Source organism: Nuphar pumila, chromosome 2 (assembly GCF_984573655.1).
Source record: "Nuphar pumila chromosome 2, dmNupPumi1.hap1.1, whole genome shotgun sequence".
Taxonomy (NCBI): domain Eukaryota; kingdom Viridiplantae; phylum Streptophyta; class Magnoliopsida; order Nymphaeales; family Nymphaeaceae; genus Nuphar; species Nuphar pumila.
This window is the reverse complement of record NC_143250.1, coordinates 11,009,942-11,024,489: the sequence shown is the minus strand read 5'-3', so window position 1 is coordinate 11,024,489 and position 14,548 is coordinate 11,009,942. Positions and strand designations below refer to the sequence as shown.

Here is a 14,548-nt window from a genome sequence, read left to right as displayed (position 1 = left end):
CATGGGTTTTGGGGTCGTGGTTATCCTTAAGATCTAAGGATTGAACCCAACTACTGCAAGTAGAGGATGCATCCGAATATGGGCCTAGTAGGATTCTCCCAGTTGAAACACACTGCCCTACTATGGATAGGGTCAACAGGCCTCTTGGGTATCTAAAATATATAGAATAATCAACCCCCAGAACGTCGCGTTGATGCCCGGACAATAGCTCTACCTGCGTACCAAAGGCGGGAGCGGTTAATTATCAAACAATGCATTAGTTCTAGGTACAGCGATGCTTTAAATGTATGAGTGGATGACGTTGTTGAGTCAGTCCTGCATAACCTTTGTGAAGGTGTCATGGTCGGTATACTACTGTACCGATTGGGAAAGAACCCCATTGATATCCGTACGACTAAGTGAAGCTCGGAGAGCTGTCCTTAGATTCGTAGGATACGGATGTGCCAAGCATAAAGGCTTGAGCTAGACATCCATTCGTGACTCTGTGGAAGTCAAGGCTAAGTCGTAGAGACTTAAGTGGTTATTCTAACTCACAGCCCTGAAGAGGCTTATGCGAAGTCATGAAGACTTGCGTGGATGTTCAACTCATAGCCCTGATGAGACTTTTGCGATATACGCTAAGTCATGGAGGCTTGAGCGTCGTATTACGAACTGCGACCCTGAGTGGTCTATGCATTTACTTGAGTTGAATAGATAGGTGTTTGCCTACTTACCAGACCATCAGTGGTTCTGACCCCGTTTTATGGGGATTTCAGGTGTTGGACCTGCGTGGGGATATGCAGAGCAAGGCGGCATCGAGTTCCAGGGTTTCTCTAGACAGATTTTGTACTGCTTTCTTTTATTGAACCTATACTGCTTTTCTAAGCAGTAGTGTTGTAATAAACATGTGGTTTTTTATAAAATGGAACACTTTGGTGGTCAATGAGTTGCTTGGCCACATACCTGCAACGTGCTCGGAGTTTTCTAAAACCGACGACTCATTATCGTCTTATTTCGCTGCTAAAAGCTTTTCTAAGTTCCGCTGCAAAGAAAAAAAAAATTCATGAAAATTTTAACTTAGCTTTGTTTTGGAAATCCGGGGCGTTACAGGGGGTGTGTGTCCATGAACCCATCTCGAATCAACGTACGGAATCGAATCCCTGTTCGATTCCTCACCCAGGTTCCAAGAAGGATCGTACCTATTTTCAACGGGTTTTTTTTTTCTGACGATCGGAGGCTGGAGACGCGAGTACAGAGCCAGATGAAGTCGCCCCTCATTGTTGTCGTGACAGGGATGCTCGTTGTGGCCACCAATGGCAGCCGATGGCCCCAGTTATCCGATGATCACCCTCTTCTCCGATGCACAACCAAATTGAGAGAGAGAGAGAAGAGGAGCGAACGCCCTCTCCACTCCCCTTTATAGCTTCAGAACCCCCCTCCCCCTTCTCTCCTTCCGTGAGATGCGGGGTTGGTTACGCTCTGCGTAATCCCCCCCCCCCTCTCTTTCTGGTTCTTGAAAGCAAGAATCGTGCCCTAGGCACGATTCCTGTTTAACGTCCTTTAAAAGCTGAACTCGGGTCCGAGCCCGCGACCCGCAACTCTGAATTCAACATTCGCTCGGATCTGGGTTGCCTGTACTTGTGGATCCATAGTTGGATCCCCGTGGGTCCAACCCTTTACCAAATTTATTTATTTATTTTCCTTTTCTTATAAATACCATTAATTATTTATTTAATTAAAATTTAATATTATAAGTATAATTTAACACCCCATTGTGGGTTATTTACGGATTCTTTTATGGATCCGATAACAGTAACGGATCCGAGGCCCAAATCCCCTAAAATTCATTGATTCTATTTCCCGAGCATTACAAAAACACCATCACTAAATGCCCCAGTTTTTGCTAGGGACTTTAGTGACTAACTTTTGACCTAAAAATAAAAAGTAGAAAAACACACTTTTTGCCACTTTAATTTTTTTGTGGCCATCCATCACAACTTTTTGCCACTTTTTTTTGTAGTCGTTCATCACACATAGCTGGCACCTAAAGATTGCCCATATACCACACACTCTTTATATATATATATGTGTGTGTGTGTCACTAGCATATAAGAACTAGAACTATGGGCATTTTCAACACTTTTTTTGCAAATCCAACCATGTAGATGTGCTTAGCATGGTGAATTTGGTAGTAACCAACCATTGGAACGTGTATTTTCAATGAAAATGTGATTTTTGAATGCTTGAATATTTATGAAGATTAAGAGCCATTGAATTTAAAGCCTTAAAAAATCTTGTTTATGCAACAAAATTAGACAATTTAAGAGCAGTTCTTATAAAACCAAGCATTCAGATCAATTCAAGAGAAAAGAAATAAAAATCCATGAAAATAGTTGTTCACACCTTAGTTCTCATATTCTCTCTCTCTCTCTCTCTCTCTCTCTATATATATATATATATATATATATATATATATATATATATATATGTGTGTGTGTGTTCCTTATGCCCCTTTTTCTTTAGGTCTTTTTAGGCCCCTTCAAAAAGCGTAGTTTTAAATATTTTTTCTCACGTCTAACACCGTAATCTATAGGTTTTGTTTAATGGGAACCAACATTTGGATTGCCGAAATCAGAGCTATATACAGGTTTTTTCAATGATCCAAAATCAATGGCTACTAAGGAACCAGTTTTTCCCGGCCAAATCGATCATGCTAAATACATGTAACGGTTCAGATCTATCATAAAACACTTAAAACCTATAGGGCAGAACGAGAAATGGGGTCTAATATGTTCAGTTCTTTTATATATATAGCTCAGAAAAGAGGGTTGCTGAACGGCTAAAAAGGAAAGTCATCGATAATCTCCATTCTGACTGATACTCTTTCTTCATCTCTTTCTGGCTTTTCTTGTTCTTTGGGCTTTGTTGAATCAGTTTTTCTATATTATTTTGGGTTTATGATTCATGAACGCGTTTGCTCGTTGATGATTTCCCTTTTTTAGCCTTGTTGTGTTCTGAATTTTTTGTAGTCAAGTTGATTTAATCCGGCATCACTTGTAAATATTTTCTCATCTAAAGATTAAGAAGATGAAAAAAAAAACTAATTTGTTTCTTTGTTTTATTTCTATCATTCGTTAACAAGATTTTGTTGGATTCGCTCAAAGAACAATCACCGTTTTAGATAGAATAGTTATCAATTGTCAAATACTCTTAGATTAATCAAAACCAATGTGTAGTTGGGGTTTATCTTATATGTGTAATTACATAAAGCTTATCACACTTCACAACTCGGTTTTTAAAAGAAATACAAAGGGTGAATGGGCTCCAATCAAAACCATGCATAGCGCAGACTTGTTATGGTAGCAGTGAATCATGTCGGTTAATCGGTTGACCAAGTTGAACCCAAAGGTCAAGTTCCGCTGCCACGAAACCAAAAAATGGGGGTATTATACGATTCAATGAAGAAGGTAAGAATAAATACGGAAAACAAAAACTAATCGTGCGCAATGGCAGAAATATTTTCTAGGAGCTTGTTTTTCAAACTCACTCAAGAGTCAGCATACCATTTTCCCAAGTGCCCATTTATGCTCTGTCCGTGCTCTGCGTCCAGTCCCACCATTCGCCACTCCGATGGCGTTCGCCATTGCCGCTGCTTGCTCTTCCTCTTCTTTCCTCTTCCGGTACTACAAAATCGAACCCGTTTTTGCTTCTCTCTCTCTCTCTTCGTTTATGCCCATATTGTTTATTATCAACTCTCTCTCTCTCTCTCTCTCTCTCTCTCTCTCTCTCTCTCTCTCTCTCTCTCTCTCTCTTGTTGGTTTCGTGCAGCAATGGTCGTTCCCTCCGAGCATCGCAATTTGGATTAGTCCGTGCAATCCGTTTCCCCAAAATAGTTTCTGTTCGTACCGTTCATCGCTCGAGGTAAGCCAACCATCTTTCTTACATTTCACACGAATGGTCTCCAACATTCGTTCGATTACCTCCTTAATTCGCATTGCCTTGATTTCCATCTTTATTAGCTTCGATTAGGCTATGTTTGGGAGCCTTGAATCGGAGGTGTGTTGAGGTTTCTCCCACTGCCCTCATGCTCTTTGACTGTTTGGGAGCAGTGATGTTGCCAAAACACTGCATTGGGGAATGGAGCTGACAGCCCCAATAGTCACCGCATTTCAGCACCATTCACAAAATGATGCTTTTGGCGACTCCATCCTCAACACCACATTTGAATACCATTCACAAGATGATGCATTTGGCAACTCCATCCTCAACACCACGTTTTGGCAACAAAACCATAATTTGGCAGCACATTGGAATGGTGTTTCCATCTCAATGCAAGGCTCCCAAACAGAGGCTTAGATGCTAGTTCTTCTCCTGGCTGTTTGATTTGAGTGAAAATGTTCAGTATGTGTTCGCTTTATAACAGCACAATCGCTTACTTGAAACTGTGAGGTAGTTCTTTCTTTAGAAAATGAGCAATTTACAGGAGATGTAGTGAATTGTAACAAGTGCTGGTTCTTGTTTTTCTTTTTTCTGGCGATTTCTTTTCGTATGGCATGACATCATAGATTTCAGCTATCTTTTGGAATTGAGTTTTAAATTCACCGATTGATTCTTACTCGTGTATTGTCTAGATATCTGACTCGCCCGAGAGCATCTGGTGACGAAGAGGCGTCTGCGAAAGCGGCCGCATTGAGTGCAGAAAGTGGAGCTCCCACAATGTAGAATGAAGTTCAATATCATAACATGGGCATTCTTTTGAATTTTTTCCCCCTTCATTTGGTTAAATTTTCTTTGGTGTTCTCTTATGCATTTTTTCTTGTTGATAGTAGGACAGATCTTGATTTTTGAATTTTCTATTTAATTTTCTGTATCCATGCGTCAAATAGTTATCCTGTGACTTTTGCTACAAACTGGTATGGTATTTTGTTTATTTTCAGATTCGACAAGATTATATCAAAGGAAATTCCTTCAACTATAGTGTATGAGGATGAGAAGGTCTTGGCATTTCGCGATATCAATCCACAATCTCCAAGTCATATTCTGCTGATTCCCAAGCTTAGGGGTGGATTGACTCAACTTTCCAAGGTTCTCCTTTTCCTTTTTAGTTTCTTGTTCCTTTTGTAACCATGATTGGCTTTTTGTTTTATATGGAAGTGTTTCATTAAGAATATTGTGAGATATCTATAAGCTATATGTGACCACCATCTTTCAAGTATAGCTTTCTTTTTTTCTCCCCCGGTAAAAAATATTTGCAAGTCAGTAGTCACATGTAGTAGGATAAAAAATAGCATTTGAAATGCTTTCGTTCAGTCAATTCCAAATATACTTTGTCGAATGCATCTTCTCATAAATCCTCTTTGTTAGTGATTCCAGCAAGTTTTGATTATATTTCATGAACTTTCCCCATAAGATCATTTGGTAGAGATTTACATCAATTAATGGTTTGTTATTGTTAATTTTGATGACTTCTTCACATAGCGGCAAAGTTGAAGTTACGAAAAAAATCGGCTGTATCACTCGGAATATATGGAAATGATACAGATTGCTGTTTCCTTTGACAAAACCATTCAGGCTGAGCATTTTCATTTTCTGAGGGGATGAAAGTAGCATAGAGATACAATAACTATGAGGTTTCATTGATAATATTTATATAAATTAGAGAGGATAAAATAGAAGGTGTTAGGTGGAAGTGCAAAAATCCCTAATGTGAAAGTTGCTTAAGAATAATAGACTTATAGGACTAGCAGTCATCCAAATGTGGTTAACAAGATGAACATGAATGTGTCTATGAAGCTAAGAAGACAGACACAAACTAGCAGGAAGTTGCAGTGTTTGGCAATGAGAAGCATGGCTATAGATCATCTGATCTTAGAAAGACCATCATTAACCCCCAAGACCATGAGAGGAAAAAAGGGAAGATGGAGGGAACTGAAAAATCAGCAAAAAATTAATTAGGAGAAAAGTTAGAGAAAATTCATGGAAGCATGATCATGTTTGTGCGAATATGAAATTGTGATTGATCAGTTGATCCATATGGCTTGACATGCTACTACTCATTTGCAGCATGTTTTAGCTTTAAAGTGGATGGTGCCTTGGATTGTGTTATGCTGAACATCAATATTACTCCTGACCCAAGATTGGGGATTTGTTTCAACATGTTCCTTCTATCTTATGTCAATCCTGTTTAACTCGGGTCATCTTTTAGAATTCTCATGTAATCTTTATTCTTTTAAATGAACACAGGGATGGAAAAACTTTACATCTTTGAGTCTGGTGTTGCTGATTGTATGCTTTTGAAACGATTGGCTTCAGTCTCTAAATGTTCTTCAGGGAAAACATTTAGGTCAATATCATGTCCTTCAAATGTATTCAGGATAACTTCCTGTTTTCTTGTCTCTTGATCTTATTCTTTCTACCACTTCCTCAATCTGATTATATCCCTCAATTTGTCAAATTTTGAAAGTCTTTTTGTTTCACAAAGGTCTGTCTCTTCTTTGTTTGCAATGCTTATTTCATAGCTTTTCCTGCTAATATATCCATCATTTTCTCATGTGCCTTGCAAAGAAGCCGATCTGCATCAAATGATCCCTTTAGTTCCTTTAACAGCTTCAGCTGCATGACCAAACTTTGATGTAATTCACAGGGACTTTCCAGGAACATTCTTTTCTTGATTTCATTGACTGAAAGGCATCACGTTCTTTATTCAGAGATTTAAAGGATTCTGGTTCAACCCCAATTATCGTGTGCAAAAGTAACGTTTATGTAACTCATTTACTCATAATATTCTACTTCAAGAATGGAAATATGCAGTTGAGAAACATTTATTTAGTTAGTGATATTTTTCATTCTAACTTTTCTTTCTTAAGATCCTTTTCATAGATGGTGTGAGTCAAAAACCATCAAATATCCAGATGTGCCAATCTTTGGATTTTGAAGTACTTCACAGTCCAAATTTATGTGGGATTTATAGTCTTCATTTGAAATCAAATCAAATAATCTAATAGTAATTTCAACATGAATTTGGGTTTCCACAGCTTGGCTTTGAGATATTCTTTTCTTCTTTTTCTTTTTATGAATCCCTTTGCAATATTCAAGTGCCTTCTATGTAGAAAAGTTAAATGTATCACCCACCTTCAAACAATCAACTCAGTGCTTAATGAAGCCAAAAGAGCTGTATGATGTAAATGAGAAGTGAAATCTCCTTATTTATGTACACTCATAGGCCCTGTTTGGATGACAAGAGGCAAAACCAGGTTTGTGATAAATCTGGTTTGCCAAAAACCAGATATTTTTGTTTGGATGACCCAAAACCTGAAAAATCATGTTTGGGTTTCTAAAACTCCAAAAAGATTAAAAAAAAAGAAAAATATTGGCTGCCATTTTCTGGCCAGCCACTGGTTGGAAAATGGTGGGCTGTTACTGGTCATGTTGAGAGGTACTGGCCAGCCCATTTCGGACCTGTGGTTGGCTGGAAAATGGCCGGACAACTCAATATTTTTTTTATAAAAAATGGTCATGGATGTCTGACCATTTTCCATCTGGTGGCTAGCCAGAAAATCCAAAAACGAGAGAGAGAGAGAGAGAGAGAGAGAGAGAGAGAGAGGTAAGGGGACATAAGGTAGTTTGAGCAATGGGGGTGAAGGGCATTTACGAAATGCCATATAATATAAGGTGGCTTCAGCAATGGGGTGAGGGAAATTTAGATGATATGTAACATATAACATAGTTTCCCCTAGAAAAAAGCATAAGTTGTTTACAGTCTAATGGATTATTTGAATAGTCCCATATCCAAGGTGTATGGGAGGAAACACCCCCTCAGCTGTTATAAAATGAGTGTGCTTTCCACTGGCTTCGGAGCCAAGATCAGGTGCCATCATATGGCACATTTTTTAGTGTGCCGCTGCACCTGGTGCCCTCCATCTTTGGCTGACAGTCTGTCAGTGGTGGGGCCCAAAAGCAGATGGAGGGCAGCCAGGTGCAGAGGCACACTCAAAGTTTGCCATGTGATGGCACCTGATCCTGGCTCCTCGGTTCTTGTCTTGAAAAGCCGTTGCCATCCGTGGGCAGCATTGAATGACTGCTGACAAAGAAAAAAAAAATCACACCATCAAAGGAGTGGCACAAATTTTTCGCAAATTTCAAAATCTGGTGCTAAAATCGCAAGATCTTCAGTTTTAGCGGTATTTTCAAAATATCACATTTTATTCAGGTATATATCGTTTTGTGATTATATCTCGTTTAATTCGCAAGAAATTGAATATGTCGGCAAGATTTTTGACTTGATCCAGAGGATGCACAAAACCAGGTTTTAAACTGGTTTTGAGCATCATCTGAACAGTACCATAAAAATTATTGGGCATTTTGTTTTGGTTTGTATGTATTTTCCTGGATTGCAGCCATGTAAATTGCAGCCTTTTGACAATAATAAAAAATATTATTATTTAATGGTTTTTATGAGGTAATTTGTCATAATTACCTGCATTCTGCATTTTTTTCAGATGATGTCTTAGAGAATGACATTTGGAATTATGCAGTCTTTTATAGAATGGTATCTTTATGTTGTTTAAAATTACCTTGCAATGAAGATTGTTTTAGATTTTTGGTCTCTCTTAGCGCAATAGGATGATTCTGTGGCACCATTTTGTGGAAGGCCCATAATAATTTACCTTTGATTTGCATTAGTGAATTTGGTTGGTTGGGAAAAATTCAAAATTTTCTAACTTTACTTTGGCAGCTACTATTGTAGTGAGAAATATCTTGGCTTGAACTACCATGGAAATGCGATGGGTACCATGAAGAATATTTTGGTCCTCTAAGTAATGTTGCCGAATATTTTGGTCCAGTCATAAAACTAAGTGAACTAAAGTTGGCTACTTTCAGAGTTGTTTTTTTGTTTTGTGGTTCTTTGAGTTGGGTTGCCTGATCCTCCAAGAATGTGGCAGAAATTGCAAGTCAGAGATTTTGAAGCTGTAATTTGTTTTTTGTTATGAACCCTGAAAGAGGAAATTTAACTGGATCAACTTAGTTCTTGATTGAGTTGGCAGTTTCGGTCATGATCATCTAATGCATGTGAATGTCCAGATGGATCATTTTGTAGCGGATGAGGCACAAGCAAATATACTCTTGAGTATAGTTTCCACAAAGGTGTGCATAGAGCACTGCCTCTTGTTGGGAAAGTTTAAGCCAACTAGATTGTGAATCATGGGCCATGGGCATGTGTAGTAGACGTGGAGTTATGATCAGCTTAATTGAGGGCAATAAGATGTTCTATTCAATCGTAAGAGATCAACTGATGGAATTTTGACGCTGGAAAGGATGAAAGCATCTCATAGATAAATATATGTTGTTTCATTTACCTGAAATAATGTGTTCAATTCTTCATTAGAAGCCATCATGGTTGTCAAATCAATTAGCAAATGTATAATTGGTCGAAGTATAAAAAAATTATGTAGATTTTGAGCTCTTTCTTATGCTTAACACATTATATATGGTTCTTATTTTTGTTTATTATGTATTCAAAGATTCTGTTTCACCTCCATAGTCTCCATCTTATGGGTGTAGGCAGTGTTTCAGCTGGTACCTTGCATAAAGGCTCTGGTGCATGATGCAGCCACTCCAAAAGTTAAACATGAATGTTTTTCTTATACTGTCACTTATTACAAGCTTGTTCTTCATCCGTAGGCCCGATGTTTGCTGGTTCACAATATTGCTGGTTATGTTACACAATTGTTGATCATCAATGATGACACACACAATTACACTTGCAGATACACACATGTACACATGCATACATGCAAATATGAATTGCTTTTGTGCTTTATTTGTTTGTTCATCTCTCACAGTCTCTTTGAGCTGTGATTAACCATCATACTGTCCCTCTTTCAGGCTGAACCGCAGCATGTTGATATATTGGGTCATCTTCTTTACACTGCAAAGCTAGTTGCTGAGAAGGAGGGCCTGTCAAATGGTTATCGAGTAGTAATCAACAATGGCCCTGATGGATGTAAGCATGCATCATGTTTGTTTCTATATCTAGATTATAGTCACCAATGTTGCTCTCGCAATTTCTTGCCAAGGTTTTTTCTTGAAGTTTTTTTTTGTTCAAAAAGTGGTGTTTTTTTTGGAAAATCTTGGAAGTTTTAAAAAATGAAATATATAAATAGTAATAAGAAAGATAGTAAATAATAGATTTTGTATTATTTTTTCTTGCAAACATATAAAGAAGCAACATTGAAAAGTTTTAAAAATAAAATAAAAAATAGAAAAACTAGGCTTAAAATATCTAAAAATAAGAAAAATTTCAAGACATTGTAAAAATATCGTAATAATATCACATTACTTTGTCGATATTTTTTACTTCCCTTAAAATGGCATTAATTCATGATATTTTCAAAATATCAGCGAGTGACTGTGATCTAGATCAAGTTATCAGTAGTCAATCTAATGTCAGAAGTTCGTCTTTGCAGGTCAGGCAGTTTATCATCTTCATCTGCATATACTTGGTGGAAGACAGATGAAGTGGCCACCAGGCTGATTGTTATTATGTTGGGTTGTGATGTTTCCCTTATATTTCAACTTTGGCTGGCTGGCATCAGAACTTTTTTCCTCTTGGAAGGAATTCGCTGTTCATTTATAGTTCATGGTTATTGCTGATTGAGTGGAATCTTTGTGATTTGGCATCTGCCTTTTGGGCTAAAGTGAAAGACATGTTCATCATTACAGACTTACTGTAATGAAAAGTGTAAAGATTGGGAATCAAATTGCTGGGAGATTTTCAATTCAATTCCAGGTCGTCAAGAGTAACAAGTTACTATGGGGTTTACAGCAGGTTGCTCCTTGAAGTACCAATAAAATGCAAACTTGATGCCAACTTGAAAAACAGTTGCAAGCTCGTTAAGCCAATAAATATCACCAATGTTTTGAAAATGTCGATATATACTGAAAATATGTGATATACTAACTTGATAAAAACAGTTTTGCAGAGTTTCTTTATATTATTCATGTATTTATTTATATCCCCTATGTATATTTTAAATATATTTTGTGTTTTTATCTATACCAGCATGTTTATTATTTTTAGTAATGTTTCAGTAAATAGTATTTTTTAATATTAAAATATTAAAAATTAGTTTTTTATTGATTAAAATTTCAAAAAACATGTGTCCCAGTGTCCTATTTTTTGAAAAAAAAATCAAACTTGTGAGTTGAGCTCGTGTCAGGTGTCCTCGTATCCTCTATATTTGTGACATAGGTCCTTGTTTGTTTGTTAAACTTCCGAAAATGTGTCTGGATGTCATCGGGTCGGATTTTATCCGACGTCCGACTTTGAATCTGAATCCAATTAGTAATCATATTTCGGATTCTGTATTGAGTTTTGCATCCCAATCGGAGTCCAGAAAACTTACAACTGTTGGATTTTAAGTTAGTCGGATACAGATTCTGTTTTAGCTGACCTCGTCCAACTCTGAATTTGATTAAGTCAGATCTCCTGAGGTCGAACTTAGTATTGCCTATATCCAACCAGAGTCCAACCCGTTTACATCCCTACAGAATAGGTCTCCATGTATCTTTGGTCCCAACCCCACAACCGAAGGTCTTGAGCATAATCAGGTGTGTCATCCTTTTCAAAGTTAATATTAGGGCTGGCAAATGAGTTGAATGAGCTGAGCTTGGGCTGTTCGGGCTTGGCTCATTAAGGGTACACCCCCTCGGGTTCGGCTTGTGAGCCCATCATGAGTCTATCATGAACTGGTTTGTTTACTAAAATGTATGTTTTTAAGTGTTTTTTTTAAAAGCTTGATAGTATATAAAAAAGAAGAGAGAATGATGGGGCTAAGGAGCATGAGGCTCGAAGGTGTTGGTCCCACCTGCGAAGCTTGAGATTTTAGGTAAGTGATTAATTTTATTTATAGTAATTAGATTTTCTTAAATTTAGTTTTGTAAGTAATTATAGTTTTGATAATTATGATTACAATTATCTTAAGTTAATTATTTGAATAATTAATTTTAGTTTTCATAATTAAAGTCAATTAAGTCAACAATTAATCACATATTTTTGTAATCAAATTTAGACTTTCTAAATTAGTTTCTTGATAATGAGATTATAGTTTTGATAAATTAGTTACTGGAAGCCAATGAATTAAGTGATTTATAGTTTTTTTTTAATGTTCAAAAGTTAATTTTTTCCATTGTAATTTGAATGTAAGTCTTATAAACCAAATAATTGGTTTCAACTTTATCTTTTCTAATGTTACTAATTATAAAAAATCAAAAGGTTTTATTGTTATTAAATATGGCTTTGCAACCTCTTTCAAGTTAAATTGGTTTCTAAAAATTATTTAAAACCATTAGATTTCAGTTAAACTGTTTTTTTCTAAAATTATTTTGAAAATTCATCAAATTTCTTAAATTGTTTCAAAAGTGATTAGCTATATCTTTGATATTATATTAAGTATCATTTTACTTTTATTTTATCATTTTCAAGCTGATTTAAAACTGTGTTATTGAGAAAATCAGATTGGCATTAAAAATCATATGAAAGTTCATTTCAAAATCTTTTATTTTGAAAGAATATTGTTCTTATTGATTTTAAGTGTTTGGATTTAAATATTCGGAGTGGATCATTGACCGGATAGTATATAGACCTTCGACAACTTTATCGGGATAATCGGCCCATTTGGTTTGTCATTAAGATTTAATGGCCCAGTTGACTTAATTCTGAGAATTCAAGTAGCCCTTTGACATAGTCAATTAAAAAGATGAAGTCCTGCAGCAGTCAATGGCTCATAGGAGTTTCTAAAAGGGATACGGAATCTTTGGCCTAATTGGATATCCAATAGGTGGTGAAATCCGCCACCGCTAGTATTATTAGCCCATTTGAAGTGCAGAGAGATTTTATCAACCCAACTAAAATTAGGATTTATTAACCCTTCGGACTTTCGATTGAATTGTAAATCGGATATTTTAAAAGTATTTTATAAAAGTTTAACAAAATGAGAAATGTTAGCTCATGAGTTTGCAAAGTGGTTTACAATGTATTTTAAAATCAGTTTTATCATCTTATATATATATATATATATATATATATATATATATATATATATATATATATATATATATACCGCAATTTGAAAGGTTCGTTTTATTGTTCAAATAAAGTTTGCAAATGTGATTTCAAATATATTATGTTGTCTTTTCCGAGAATGACATTTTTATTTTTTTTTAAACTTCTCATAAACCTAATTATTAAAGTTGTAGTTAGTTATTATTGTTTTTAGAGTGAGAATTTTGACAAACCTAGCAAGAATTTAGAGAGATGCTCACAAAATATTTTGACAAGAAAGTCGAGCATTAGAACCCAAATGCTCTGTAAATGATCATTTTGGTGTTTTAGCAAAGCTATTTATCTAAGATACAAATATGAACAACTTATAGGCACACACTAAGACAAGATTAATGATGAGATGGTTTTGGGGCATGACTGAATAGGTCAGATTTTATTCAAAGGTAGTACATGAAGACGCATCACAATTTCTAGATTTTCTTGGAAAGTGGAAAATGAGGATATAGATTTTTTAATTTTTAATTAATAAAAAACTAAAATTTTGATGTTTAAATGTTAAAAATGCATTTTAATGAGATAATACTTTAAAACATTAAAATAAAATTAAAATATTATCCATAGTGTCTCTGTCCATGTGTTCGATCGTGTCACTAGGGACACACCACCTGTGACATAGGATGTAGGTTTACTAAATCCTGACTAATCGTATATTGTCTAATCAGAGTCAGATTCCAATGGTTAGTATCAAAGTGAGATCCGGCTAGCTTAAAATAGCTAATAAAATAATCAGTCTTGGTTTCAGTTTAGACTGGGATTCGGTTTCAGATTAAAACTCCAAATTGAATCTGAATCCGATTGTTAATAAGGTGTATTTAGCTGAATCTGACAATTGAATATTTGAAACAAATTCAAAAGTTAGATAAAAATACACGGGGATAACTTAGGATATGTGTGTGGGAAAGCTTCTTTTTTCCAAAAGTTTTATGTGTTTATTTAATATCACTTTTTAGACAATTGTTTGATGGATTGGGGCTTTCTCTACTGTTTTAGTCTTAAATTATACTAAGTTTCTTCTAAGTTAAAAAAAAATTAAGGTGGTTAGAGGATTTTCCCTTGCCAAGAAAATCCAATGTGCTTGCATGAGATTTTGGACTCATGCAAATGAAAGAATGAATCTCATTGGCATTTGCTAAACAAATATTAGAAAATGAGTGGTTTTCATTTCCATGAGAATCATAATCACATGTGATTATGATTCATACAACTACAAATCAAATTTGATTTGGAGTCGCATGTGGCCTAGCAAACCAAACTTTCACTTAATTCAACTCACTGGTTCGACAATGTGAGATCTCAAATATCACTGCCGAAGTGTGGCGACTCCCTAAAGGAAAGGGGTAAGCCCATGGAGTTTTACGCTGCCCGGACAACGACCGTAAGTACAACAGGCAAAGCCAACGCGGCTAAGTTTTCTATCTTGGGGGTTGTTTCTCCTTGTAAATATAT

The 14,548-nt window shown here is 36.0% G+C and overlaps 1 protein-coding gene across 1 annotated transcript; it reads left to right on the top strand.

Moving 5' to 3' along the window:
- Positions 1 to 3,566: 3,566 nt before the first annotated feature.
- Positions 3,567 to 10,762, top strand: LOC149844740 (14 kDa zinc-binding protein-like). The gene is made up of 6 exons (XM_089997321.1): positions 3,567 to 3,659; positions 3,808 to 3,900; positions 4,611 to 4,697; positions 4,917 to 5,064; positions 9,865 to 9,982; positions 10,446 to 10,762. Exons 1-6 carry the CDS (start codon positions 3,610 to 3,612, stop codon positions 10,511 to 10,513), a joined length of 564 nt encoding a protein of 187 aa, XP_089853447.1. The 5' UTR covers positions 3,567 to 3,609; the 3' UTR covers positions 10,514 to 10,762.
- The last annotated feature ends 3,786 nt before the right edge of the window (positions 10,763 to 14,548 follow it).

Coding starts and splice junctions, on each gene's coding strand:
- LOC149844740 (XM_089997321.1), top strand. CDS start 3,610: ATGGCGTTCGCCATTGCCGCTGCTTGCTCTTCCTCTTCTTTCCTCTTC. Junction 4,698..4,916: donor GAAAGTGGAGCTCCCACAAT/GTAGAATGAAGT, acceptor GTTTATTTTCAG/ATTCGACAAGATTATATCAA. Junction 5,065..9,864: donor GATTGACTCAACTTTCCAAG/GTTCTCCTTTTC, acceptor TCCCTCTTTCAG/GCTGAACCGCAGCATGTTGA.